Genomic DNA, 12,869 nt, shown 5'->3' on the forward strand with positions numbered 1-12,869 from the left:
ACACACACAACGTGCGTACGCAAATGGCGGCGCCCATGGGCACCGCCATTTGCGTTCCTTGTTTTGGCACGTCTTAGTCTGTGTAAACATTTACGTAGACTACGGCGAAAATAAGGGGAACGCAAATAGCATAGCGTCTACGCTATTTGCGTTCCCCTTATTTTCGCCGTAGTCTACGTAAATGTTTACACAGTCTAAGACGTGCCAAAATAAGGAACGCAAATGGCGGCGCCCATGGGCGCCGCCATTTGCATACGCGCGTTTGTTTGTTTTTTACTCAGCCGTGATAGGCTACGTAAACATTTACGTAGCTTATCACGGCTGACTGCAGGGACGCAAACAGCGGCGGCTACAGCCGCCGCCATTTGCATCCCTGCTAGCCAGCGGCTGGATGTCTGGCCGCTGGCGGAGCCGGCCGGCGGCTCCGCAGAATCCCTGCGGAGCGGAGATGGCCGGCCAGGAATCGGGGGGGGGGAGGGACGGAGCGCCTCCCCCCCGGGCCAGAATTTCAGGGGGAGGGACGGAGCGCCTCCCCCCCAGCATCAGCATAATCGGTGAACAGGTAAGTCACTTTCGTACATCCCTACTCAAGTGGCAGTTCTGGATCCAAGAGCCCTCCCAAACTATAAATGTGATCCTTTAGGGGGAGTGCAACCCCCTCCAGAACAGGTTGAATATCGCCTACCCGGGCAGACGAACCACCCACTAACAGTAAATCTGTCTTGTCTGGATTGAGTTTCAGTTTATTGGCCCTCATCCAGTCCATTATCATGCCCAGGCACTGATCCAGAACAGCCACTGCCTCACCTGGGTTTGATGAGAAAGAGAGGTAGAGCTGGGTGTCATCCGCATATTGATGGCACCTCAGCCCACACCTCCGGATAACCACCCCCAACAGTTTCATGTAGATGTTAAACAGCATAGGGGCAAAATAGAGCACTGTGGAACCGCATGGCACAATTGCCATGGCACAGAGCAATAATCCCCCAACACCACCTTCTGGAATCGGCCATCCAAGTAGGAGCGGAACCACTGCAGTGCAGCGCCTCCAACTCCCAACCCAGACAACCTATCCAGAAGGATACCATGGTCGATGGTATCGGAAGCTACTGAGAGGTCCAGAAGAATCAACAGGGTCGCACTCCCCCTGTCCCTCTCCCGGCAGAGGTCCTCCCACAGGGTGACCAAGACAGTTTCCATTCCAAAACCAGGCCTGCCTGATTGAAATGGATCTAGATAATCCGTTTCATTCAACAGTGCCTGGAGCTGTCCTACAACTACCTGCTCAAGCACCTTGCCCAGGAAGGGGATGTTGGCCACTGGCCTACAGTTATTAACATCCTCTGGGTCCAGTTTAGGCTTTTTCAGGACTGGTCTAATTACTGCCTCTTTTAAAGTGGCAGGCACCACTCCCTCTTTCAAGGAGGAATTTACAACCTCCTGGACCCAGCCAGACATCCCCTCCTTGTTTGATTTAATAAGCCATGAAGGGTCAAAACTTTAACTTATTAAAGGGTCAAGCACGCAAGTGGTCAATCGGACTTGGCCAAGCACCTTGTCCACATCCTCAGGCCTCAGTAACTGAAACTCATCCAATAAAACTGGACCAGACGGTGTTCTGAACGCCTCTACCAATGGAACTGCATTAATCGTGGTGTCCAATTCATGACGAATCTGAGCAACTTTATCTTCAAAGTACTGTGCAAACCCATCACAGCGTGCTACCGAGGGTTCCACCATCTCTCTCCCTGGCCCAGAATGTAACAGGCCATGAACCACTCAGAAAATCTCCGCTGGACGACACTGAGAAGATGCAATGCTGGTGGAAAAGAACTGTCTCTTTTCCACCCTCACCACCACAGAGTAGGCTTGATAGTGGGCTCTTACCTGTGTTCAGTCAGACTCAGCACAGATTTTCCTCCACCTGCGTTCTAGCCATCTCCCCTCTTGCTTCATTGCCCTCAGCTCAGGTGTATACCAAGGAGCTGGCCGGGCTCTGCTCAGAGACAGAGGGCACTTGGGCGCGATCGTGTCAACTGCCTGAGTCATCTCTGCATTCTTCTACAGGAGCACCAGCCATACCAGCAGGAAAATCCCCCAGAGCCCTCTGGAATCCATCGGAATCCATTAATCTCCAGGGGTGGACCATTTTAATAGGTCCCCCACCCTTGCAGAGGGGGAAGGCTGCCAGGAGTCTAAACCTCAGCAGGAAGTGATCTGACCATGACAAAGGGACAGATGTTAATTCCTCCACTTTCATATCACCATCTTCCTGCCCAGTCGAGAAAACCAGATCAAGTGTGTGTCCTTGTATATGTGTTCGGCCGATGACATGTTGGGACAGCCCCATGGTTGTCATGGCGGCCATGAAATCCTGAGCCGCCCCGGATACAGCGGCCTCGGCATGGAAGTTGAGATCCCCCAGGACCATCATCCTAGGGGTCCTCAACACCAAGTCCGAGACCACCTCCGTCAGCTCAGGCAGGGAGTCTGATGGGCAGCACCAACAGAATCCCTAATCTGTCCCAGGTACCCAACACCAGGTACAAACACTCAAGATCTGCACTCGAATGAGCAGAAAGCCTGGAGAAGGAGATTGAATTCCTATAGACCACGGCAACCCCCCCTCCCCGACCCTCAAGTCGGTGTTGGTGCTGCACCGAGTACCCAGGAGGGCACAGCTGGGAGAGAGTGACCCCTCCCAGTCCCCCCACATACCAGGTCAGCCCCCTCATCCACAATCAAATCATGGATGAGGGAGATTTTATTTTGGGCTGACCTGGCATTCAGCAGCAGCACCATCAGACCCGAGGGCAGACTGGTAAGGCTGCCAGGAACCATCAGGTTGGGGGAAGAACCAGAAGAGGGGCTAGCCATAAGGTGTCTAGCCCCTCTTCTCCTCAGCTGGCCTGTTAATCCCCCAATGCTATACCTCCCCCTGCCCGTGACCACAGTTATAGTGGCACCTCCCCGACCCGCTGAGTTGCTCAATAGTCCTCCCAGGCACATATTAAAATGTTAGGATATAAAAATGTTCAACAGTGTAAAAGAATATAAAAGATAAAAGAGATAAAAGAGAACAGCAGCTAAGAAGGAGCAGATAAAGTCCACATTTGCCCCTTTCTCCCTTGCCTTTAAAGTTGCTGCCCTCTGCTGCTGCTATTTGCTGCTGGTATCTGTGGCTGCTGGTGTCTCTGGAGAGGCAGGTGGGTGGATCTTCAGGTGCTGTTCTATGTGACTCCAAGTGCGACGCTAAGTGCACACTTAGCGTTGCACTTGGCGTGACGCTGAGGTGCACGCCAAGGTGCTGCCTCTGGCAGCCCCGCCTTAAGTACCTGTTTGGCAGGGGCAGAAGCAGGCTCAGGATCCACCTGGTGCAGCTGGCTGGTCCTCCTTCCCACACAGGCTCCTTCCCAAGCAGCCTCTGGCAGCCCCGCCTTAAGTACCTGTTTGGCGGGGGCAGAAGCAGGCTCAGGATCCACCTGGTGCAGCTGGCTGGTCCTCCTTCCCACACAGGCTCCTTCCCAAGCAGCCTCTGGCAGCCCCGCCTTAAGTACCTGTTTGGCGGAGGCAGAAGCAGGCTTAGGATCCACCTGGTGCAGCTGGCTGGTCCTCCTTCCCACAGGCTCCTTCTTGTAGAATTGTAGCTTCTCCAGCCCGATTGCTCCGCAAACTTGCCCGGGCAAGCCGAGGCAAGTGTAAATGTTTTCACAGTCCCATCAATGCTTGCTGCATGGAAAACACACACATATCCAAGGAGAAAGTCCTCAGTGTCCACAGACTAACATCAATAAAAATGTCCGTGGACAATTTTAACGTCATCTCAGGAGCGGGGGACAAACACAGGGCAGTCTTCGAAGATGCAAAGCTTTGAAGCTTCAAAGAAGCCTGCAGCCCCGCCCGCCCCAATGTGAGTGCTGGGTGCCGTCGCCGCTGCCGCTGTTCCTCACACTGGCTGCAAAGGGCTGGCACAGGGAAAAGAGCATTGGCAGACACCCCCCAGCCTCTCGCCCTGGCCTCCAGCAGGTGGGGGGGGGAGAAGAGGATAGGTGCCTCCTTCTTCCCTCCACCCCTGCCTGCTACAGCAGCGGTGGCAAGGGATTCTCACTGGGCTTCGAGCTCCAACAGGAATCTCGTGGTATCCCTACACACACACACACACACACACACACACACACGGATAGAGGAAGAGAGGGACGGTGGGCAGGGAATCAGCAGAAACAGGAAGAGTTTCTGCTCCTCCAATGAGAGCTGCCATCTTTAAGAGCAGGAAAACAGCAGAGATCTTGAGTGTGAACCGAGCTTGCACATTCGATCAAGAACCGCAACAAGGAAAATGGGTGAGTGTGGATAATCATGTTTTAATGCGAGTGCGTTTAACCCGACATGTCCCCAACTTCAGTGCGATGGCAGGCGCAATGTAGATCGGCCTGTAGTCTCTCTTTCTCTGTGACTAAACTCATGTTCTGAATTACTGCTTGCTTTAATTCCCTCTCAAAACGTTCACATCTCAACTGCAATTTCTCACAGTCCCTTGCCTTGCTCATCAAGGCTAGCCTGGCCTGATCCCATTCCTTAGTCACCTGTGCTAATCCAATAGTCATAATCCAAAGACATGCATTCATTTCCTTCATACTACCCAGCTTCACCTTTTCCTGCTCCACATACTGGTCAAGCAACCTACTCACACTATCCTCTTCAAATGGTACAGGAAGGGGTGCTTTGCCCTAAGGGTTAGATCCTGTACTTTCACAAATCTGTACCAGTTTGGACTTCACTGCAATTGGAAGCTTCTTTTTACTAATCAAGACATCATTCAGAGGAGCTTTAGATTCCTTCCCCATATTCTCTGGTTTTTTTCTTAGCACGAAACAGCTTTTTCAATAAACCCGGCATTACGGAGACAATCCCGGGGTCAGTCTCTAGACACAGTAAATATTCAACAGCTATGTTTGCAGAGCGGCTTGGCTTTGCCCGGCTCTGCCAGCTCTGTCCCTGGGTATGGCTTCCCTGTCCTTGGAAATACCGTGGGAATGGCTTGGTTTCCCAGCCAATGCACCAATGTAAATTCGGCCCCGTTTAACCCCAGAACCTGCACCAAATGGGTCCGAAGCACCTCAGTGGGTAACCAAGCTAATCCCAACAGACAAACATCACTACAAAACATCACCACAGACGAGATTGTACATTTGAAGAAGAGAACAACCTCTCACCACTGCCACCATGCATAATCCTCCCTTCTCCTTGCCAACACCTGCAGGGAGAGCGGGAGAGTTGCGTGTGGTGGCAGGGGTGCGCCTAGATCACACTTAAGTAGCATTGCCATTGGGAATATCTAGTATCGTGTGAGAGGAGGAGAAAAATATCTCCCTACGCACTTACACTGTTCTCCCTTCCCTTCCCAGAGTTGCTTTTGCCGCGTAGCTCTTGAAGAGACACGGGACCGCTTCACACGATCACTGCAGCCCAGCGTGATTTATCCAAGCCATGCTGGGCTGAGGCATGTGCTGGTGGCCACTTTGAATATTCAACCACTCGCGGGGGGTCGCCATGGTTTATTGTGTCATCTGAACCTGGGTGGCAGAGGTAGTTTGCGGATTGACCAGCCTCAAACACTCCTGCCACCCGGGCTTCGATGACACAGCTAGCCGTGTCCGACCATGAATAGGCAGCCTGGCGCCCACGGATGCTGTGAAACACCATGCTGCACTGGGCTATGGTGATCATGCACACCAGGTCAGCAACACTTCAGTGGTCATAAAAAACACTGTACCTATTCTCAGAACAGGCAGCATTTCCAGGGCCCTCAGCCTCCATTACAATGTCCTCATTCCCTTTTCCGCTTCTCTACAAGAACTCCAAGAGCTCTTCAGACACAGAAAAGAAAAGGAGGCTCACCCCCCCCCCCCAACATGCAGCCACTGTGGATCCTCTGGGAGCGTGATGTGACATTCTAGGAAAAAACTCTATGTTCAAGAAGGCTAATCAGCTTGTTATTTCACAAACAACAAATTAGGGATATCCGATGTGATTTCCAGTGAGGTAAAGGAGGGTGATTGTGCCGAGGCTTCAAATTAATCTAGGTTGAAATACCTATATATGTGCGCCTTATCTGTGTGCTTTAATCTACTGCTTGACTGCTTGAAGTGTGCACAGGGAGTATTTACGTGAAAGGGGCTTGCTTGGAACTGGATTATCCATTCGCTTAAAAATTACTTGGAGGCCAGAATGTCTTAATAAAAACTTGCTTATATATAAAATATAAGCACTTTTTCCTAATGACTCCCCTCCCATTCATGACCATTCTTTTATGAATTTTCTTTATCAAGTGAATATCCCTGCAACAAATTCTGTATTTTTCACATGCTGAAGTTTTCATCTTGAGTCATTTAAAGGGCAGGAAACACCCAGGCACTGAATACTGACAGCGAAACTAACTTATTTTCCTCCAAATATTGTTGGAAACTGAAGATTCTGATTATGTTGTTGGTATTGTTTATTTCATTTATAAAAATAAAATAAAAATAGATTAAAAAAAAAGAAGAAAGGATGGGAAACACCCAGTCACTGAAAACCAAGATAGCAAAACTAACTCTGCTTTGTTTGTGAGGCAGCCATGGCTGCCGCTGGGCATCACGTCCAGGACCTCCGTGAGGAAGCCACTTGTCCCATCTGCCTGCAGTACTTCACGGCTCCCTTGACCATCGAATGTGGGCACAATTTCTGCCGAACCTGCCTGGCCCAGGCTGGGGGGAGTCGGGCACAGAGGTTTCTTTGCCCTAAGTGCAGGGAAACAGTTCAGCAAAGGAACCTTGTCCCCAACTGGCCGCTGGCAAGAGTTTATTTATTTATTTATTTATTTATTATTAAATTTATTAATCGCCCATCTGGCTGGTCACCCAGCCACTCTGGGCGATGTACAACATACAATAAAAACAGTTTAAAAAAATAAAATTCTACAATAAAAACATTTTCTAAAATACCCTAACCCACCCCAAATGCCTGCCTGAATAGCCACGTTTTTAATGCACGACGGAAGCTCATTAAAGAGGGGGCATGATGGAGTTCCCTAGGGAGGGAGTTCCACAGAGTGGGGGCCACCACAGAAAAGGCCCTCTCCCTCGTCCCCACCAGTCTAGCTGTCCTGGCTGATGGGACAGAGAGAAGGCCATCTGAGGCTGATCTTGTAAAGCGGTCTGTCTGGTGCTGCTGGAGGCACGCCTTAAGACAGGCTGGGCTGGAACCATATAGGGTTTTAAAGGTCAAAACCAACACCTTGAATTTGGCCCGGAAAACAACTGGTAACCAGTGCAACTCCTTCAGCACTGGAGTGATGTGATCTCGCCGGCGGCTGCCTTTAATCAGTTGCAGAAATAGCCAGGAATCTCAGTCTTCAGGGGCTGGAAAGGGCAGAGGGAAAGAAGGGCCTCTGTGAGAAGCACCAGGAGCCCCTGAAGCTCTTCTGTAAAGACGACGAGACCCCCATCTGCATGGCGTGCAACACATCCAAGGAGCACAGAGACCATGAGGTGATCCCTGCGGAGGGGGCTTCCCAGGAGTAAAGGTAGGAAGGCGCCAGGCAGCTTGACAGGGAGCGGGGATAGCTGTGGGTTCTTCTCAGGAAATTCTCTGTTCATCAGGGAATGGGGACATGTGGCCCTACGGATGTTGTTGAACTGCAGCTGCAACTCCCATCAGCTTTAGCCAACATAGCCAGTGGTGAGGGATCATGGGAGATGCAGTTCAACAACATCCGGAGCACTGCAAGTTGCCCAGCCCTGCTGCAAATTCACTCCAATAAGAAATTATTGGGGCTAAACTGAACACGATATTTGCATGAATGCAATTAACGTGCATGTTTTTAATTATGTAAGTAGCAGCCAAGGGAAGGCAGAGAAGGCTCAGGTGGGTGGTGTGGGGAAGATGAACTCTTTCTTTCCCTCCCTGCTGCAATGTTTATTCTGTGGATTTCCCATTTACCCCCTCTAATAGTGAGCTCAGGTGGCTGAGTGCCAACAGGACTGAAGCCGAAATGGGGCCACGCAGAAACAAGAGGGAGGTATCAGCAGGAGAATTCTGGGATTTGTAGAAGTACAAAAAAACCCTCTTTCTTTAACATAATGTGATGGGGTAAAAAACCTCAGCCCAATGCAGACTTTTTGGGGAGGTTAGCAGACCACCCCACAACTCTGGAACAGGCCATGGGTTTGGGGTGGCTTGTTAACCACCCCAACCAGCTACCCTCACCAAGATCAGACGACATGAGAAGCCCGGCAAAGGTAAGCAGGCAAATCGTTCTGGCACACAACTGGCAAACCGAGTTGGTTAATAGGCCATCGTGGCTTATTAACCACCCCAGTGCCATGTGAACCGGCCCAGTAAGTCCCGGCGTGTGCAGTGGAGCTTCTTCCCAGCTAAGCTTACATAGGATTGGAGACAGATCAAGCAACATTGATTGACTGATTACGTTTTTATACTGCCCAATAGCCGAAGTTCCCTTGGAGGGTTCCAGGGACTAGTTTGGGATGCGGGAATAATGCACTGGTAGGAACCCAGAGAAGGGAGCTATGCTGAGGCCTTTGGGGGCTCCCCATGAAGCAAGGGCAGCAAAGATGTGGTCCCAGGTAGCCTCCCATCCAGGTGCTCTCCAGTTTCACGTCCCAGTTAACTGCAAGAGAGGAAAACTTCAGAAGACGAGGCGAGCAGCTAAAAGGAGGCCAAAGGGAGAGTCAAGGAAGTCGAGTCGGAAGAATTAGCTGAAACAGAAGTGCTGGGAATTGAAATTTTAGGGCAAATGGACACATTTAAAATTAACAAGTCACGGGATCCAGAAGGTATACTATACACTGGAGCGTTTTCTCTCAAGCATGAAAACCTTCATCTTCTTTTAAGGTATTTATTTATGATATATTTAGACTCCTTTTCAAGTTGTAAACATATTCCCAAAGTGGGTAAAAAAAATAAAAGCAACAATAAATAACTTAAAATAAGAAATTCCTATGAAAAACATATAAAATAAGCAATATTGTAAAACACAGAAGAAGGATAAAAAAAAACTTCAGAGAAGCAGAAAAAAACAATATAAAACAATTTTGATGTTATATGGAACTTGTCACTCAAACTGGTGTTTATATTGGAGATTAAGAATATAGCCATATAAAACCAATATTTAAAAAGGAATGCTGATGGTTCATTTACATCTCTCCCAGGTAAATTGGTGGAAAGCTTTATTAAAGCGAGGATAGTTAAACATATAGAAGAACAAACCTTGCTGAGCAAGAATCAGCATGGCTTACACACAGGGAAGACCTGCCTCATCCACCTTTTAAAAGTAGGGGTGCAGTCCTCTAGGCGGTAGACACCTCTAGACAGCCATAGGATTTTTCGGTTCATGGGAACTGAGCTCGGAGTCAGCACTCCAAGGTCACTTCCCACCAATCCGACTCCCCGCCTCCTCCCCAGCCGCCCCTTAGGCAGCACGGTTCATCCCTGGCTCTGTTCTCAGGAGGATTGAGCCCTGAGAAAATTAAGAAGCATGTCCAGGATCATGTCCTTATCTCTCAGATGGGCCTGATCCAAACACTGGTTCCCTGTCCCATCTGCCTGCCATCTTGGGCAGCGAGAGAAACAAAACACCACCAGCAGGGCAGGAATGCCTGCATGGCCCCTTTCAGGAGCTGGGACAGGGCGACATGCAGCCCTTTCATCTCGCAGGAAGTCAAAGAGCACTTGGGAGATTGTGATGGCCGCAGCACTAGAGATGGGAGAGGCAGGTGGGAGGCAGAAGAGGAGATGGGCCAGGCCTCTGCTGGACTGCTGAGAGAGGAGGAGGAGGAGGAGGAATTGGTTGCTTATGGACCCCCCCCCCCTTTCTGCAGCCAAAGGAAGGACAAAGCAGGATGGCCAAAGGAGGAGCCAAAGGCAGAACCAGTCCAGGACAGAGGATGTATTTAATCCTCCTTACTATTGCTGAAACAGCCCTTGGGCACCACAGAGTGTGTATAGTTGTCATCCAATATGAGGACAGGGCCTCATATATTCATAGCTATTTAAAGAAGGGGTGCAGAACCTCCCACCTGTGGGTGTAATCTGACCCATGGGGCACCCCAATTTGGCCTGGGCAGCCTCTTTGGGTTCCTCCAGGTGGTGGGTCTTAGTCTCCAAGCTCCATCACCTGGAAGAATCCCCTCAGAGGGCAGACCCACTGCTGTCTCTGACTTACCCGTGCTGGATAGAGAGTGAGCGCTCTTCCCCACATGTGAAGGATGCACCTCACAAAGGCTGGGAAGAAAGTGTTTGGCCACAGCATGAAGAACTTTATCAGGAGGGCTTTAAACTGAATGCTACAGGGAAGGGAGACGTAAAGTTGGGGGTAACAATGGATGAAGGCTCATGCACCGCAACGGAGAGCACAGCTCTAATAGCACCCAATAATAGTCTTCACAAACACATAGGAAGAAAGCCAGACCATGAAGCACATGGTCTTCGATGTCTATATATTAATACCCAGAGTATGGGAAACAAACAGAACGAACTTGAACTCTTAATACAAGAGGGAAATTATGACTTGATAGGTATAACTGAGACTTGGTGGGATGACTCTCACGACTGGAATACAGCAATTGAAGGATATAACTTGTTCAAAAAGAACAGGAGGAACAGAAAGGGAGGTGGGGTTGCACTATATGTGAAAAATACATATCTCTGCACAGAAATACAGGAGGATGAGCTTGGTAGCCCCACCGAGAGCATCTGGGTTAAAATAAATGTAGCAAAGAATAAAAGGAACCTGGTGGTTGGAGTCTACTACCGGCCACCCAATCAAGGAGAAGACAAGGATGAAACTTTTGAAAAGCAAATTGCCAATGTTTCAAGGAAGCATGATGTAGTAGTAATGGGGGACTTCAATTTCCCCGATATTAGTTGGGAGTCAAATTCTGCAAAACATGGCCCCTCCAGGAAATTCCTGACTTGCATGGTGGATAACTTCCTCCTACAGAAAGTAGAGGAAGGAACTAGAGGATCAGCTATCCTTGACTTGATCCTAACCAACAGAGATGACTTAGTGGGTAAAGTAGCAGTTACAGGAACTCTGGGGGAAAGCGACCATGTTATACTTGAGTTCATGGTTCTAAAGGAAGCAAAAGCTGAGTGTAGCCAAACCCGTACCCTGGATTTTAGGAAAGCTGATTTTCATAAACTCAGAACAATGATCAGTAAGTTCCCATGGCAAGCGACTCTAACGAGAAAAGGAGTCGAAGATGGGTGGGAGTTTTTAAAAAAGGAAATTCTCAAGTCACAATTACTGGTCCTGGGCCCAGTGCTCTTCAACATTTTTATTAATGACTTGGAGGAGGAGGTGCAGGGAATGCTGATCAGATTTGCAGATGACACAAAATTGGGCGGGATAGCTAATACCTTGGAAGACAGAAACAAAATTCAAAGTGATCTGGATAGACTGGAGTGCTGGGCAGAAAACAACAGAATGAAATTTAATAGGGATAAACGCCAAGTTCTGCACCTAGGAAAAAGAAACCAAAGGCACAGTTGCAAGATGGGAGATACGTGGCTCAACAATACTGCAAGCGAGAAGGATCTTGGAATTGTTGTCGATCACAAGCTGAATATGAGCCAACAATGTGATATGGCTGCAAAAAAGGCAAATGCTCTTTTGGGCTGCATTAATAGAAGCATAGCTTCCAAATCCCAGGGAGTACTAGTCCCCCTCTACTCAGCACTGGTTAGGCCTCATCTGGAGTACTGTGTCCAGTTCTGGGCACCGCAGTTTAAGAAGGATGCAGAGAAGCTGGAGAGGGTTCAGAGAACGGCAACAAAGATGATCAGGGAACTGGAAACAAAGCCCTATGAAGAGAGACTGAAAGAACTGGGCATGTTTAGCCTTGAGAAGAGAAGACTGAGGGGAGATATGATAGCACTCTTCAAGTACTTGAAAGGTTGTCACAGCGAGGAAGGCCAGGATCTCTACTCGATCATCCCAGAATGCAGGACACAGAATAATGGGCTCAAGTTACAGGAAGGCAGATTCCGGCTGAACATAAGGAAAAACTTCCTGACTGTTAGCGCAATATGACAATGGAACCAATTACCTAGGGCGGTAGTGGGCTCTCCCCGACTGGAGGCATTCAAGATGAGGCTGGACTGTCGGGAACGCTTTGACTTGGATACCTGCACTGAGCAGGGGGTTGGACTCGATGGTCTTGTGGACCCCTTCCAACCCTACTATTCTATGATTCTGTGTCTCAGACTGGAGATAGCAGCAGGGATGAGAAGCAGCAGGACTCGCCCACATGGGGAAGTGGGCCTTCTTTACGTGGTGGGGGCAAGTCCCAATGCCTCCCGCCTCTCTCCCCACTGCTATCTCTGATCTGAGATAGGAGAGAGCAGCGGGGGGGGGGGGGGGCGACACTCACAAGGTAACAGAGAGAGCAGTGGGGATGCAGAGCAGCCTGGGCATTCAGACTTATCTAGGCTGGGAGGAGAGCAAACACTGGTCCACACATGTGGACTAGTCTTGATGCCCAACGCAAATCCCTGCGCAGATGAATAAGTCCCAATGCCCAGGCTGCCCTGCATCAGATCAGAGAGAGCAGTGTGGATGTGGGGCGGCCTGGGTCTCTTTGTCTGGGATGGGAGGAGACACTGTTGCAGGCCTCCTCCAGGATAAGGGGGAAAAGGAAGGATGTGACATCATCCAGCCCGTGAGGGGGAGGCACTCTGGCCCCCGCCCCAAAATAGCGCTGCAACCCTGTTTTAAAGAAAAGGATGGAGAGGAATAAACAGACAGTTCTCACAATGGAGATGAGTAGTGGCATCCCCAAAGGGAACTCGTTACTCATCTGTTTCTTGTG

General features: G+C 49.6%; 1 protein-coding gene across 1 annotated transcript in view; it reads left to right on the forward strand.

The window, feature by feature from the left end:
- Positions 1 to 8,261: 8,261 nt before the first annotated feature.
- LOC146355913 (vomeronasal type-2 receptor 26-like) overlaps positions 8,262 to 12,869 on the forward strand; it is a 40,702-nt gene continuing 36,094 nt past the window's right edge. Inside the window, exons 1-2 of the mRNA XM_084829978.1 lie at positions 8,262 to 8,279; positions 9,620 to 9,773. Of these exons, the coding sequence (XP_084686104.1) occupies positions 8,262 to 8,279; positions 9,620 to 9,773 (172 nt within the window). The remainder of the gene's footprint in view (positions 8,280 to 9,619; positions 9,774 to 12,869) is intronic.

Source organism: Heloderma suspectum, chromosome 2, assembly GCF_057233095.1.
Source record: "Heloderma suspectum isolate Gila_16-S chromosome 2, 16-S_ref, whole genome shotgun sequence".
Taxonomy (NCBI): Eukaryota; Metazoa; Chordata; class Lepidosauria; order Squamata; family Helodermatidae; genus Heloderma; species Heloderma suspectum.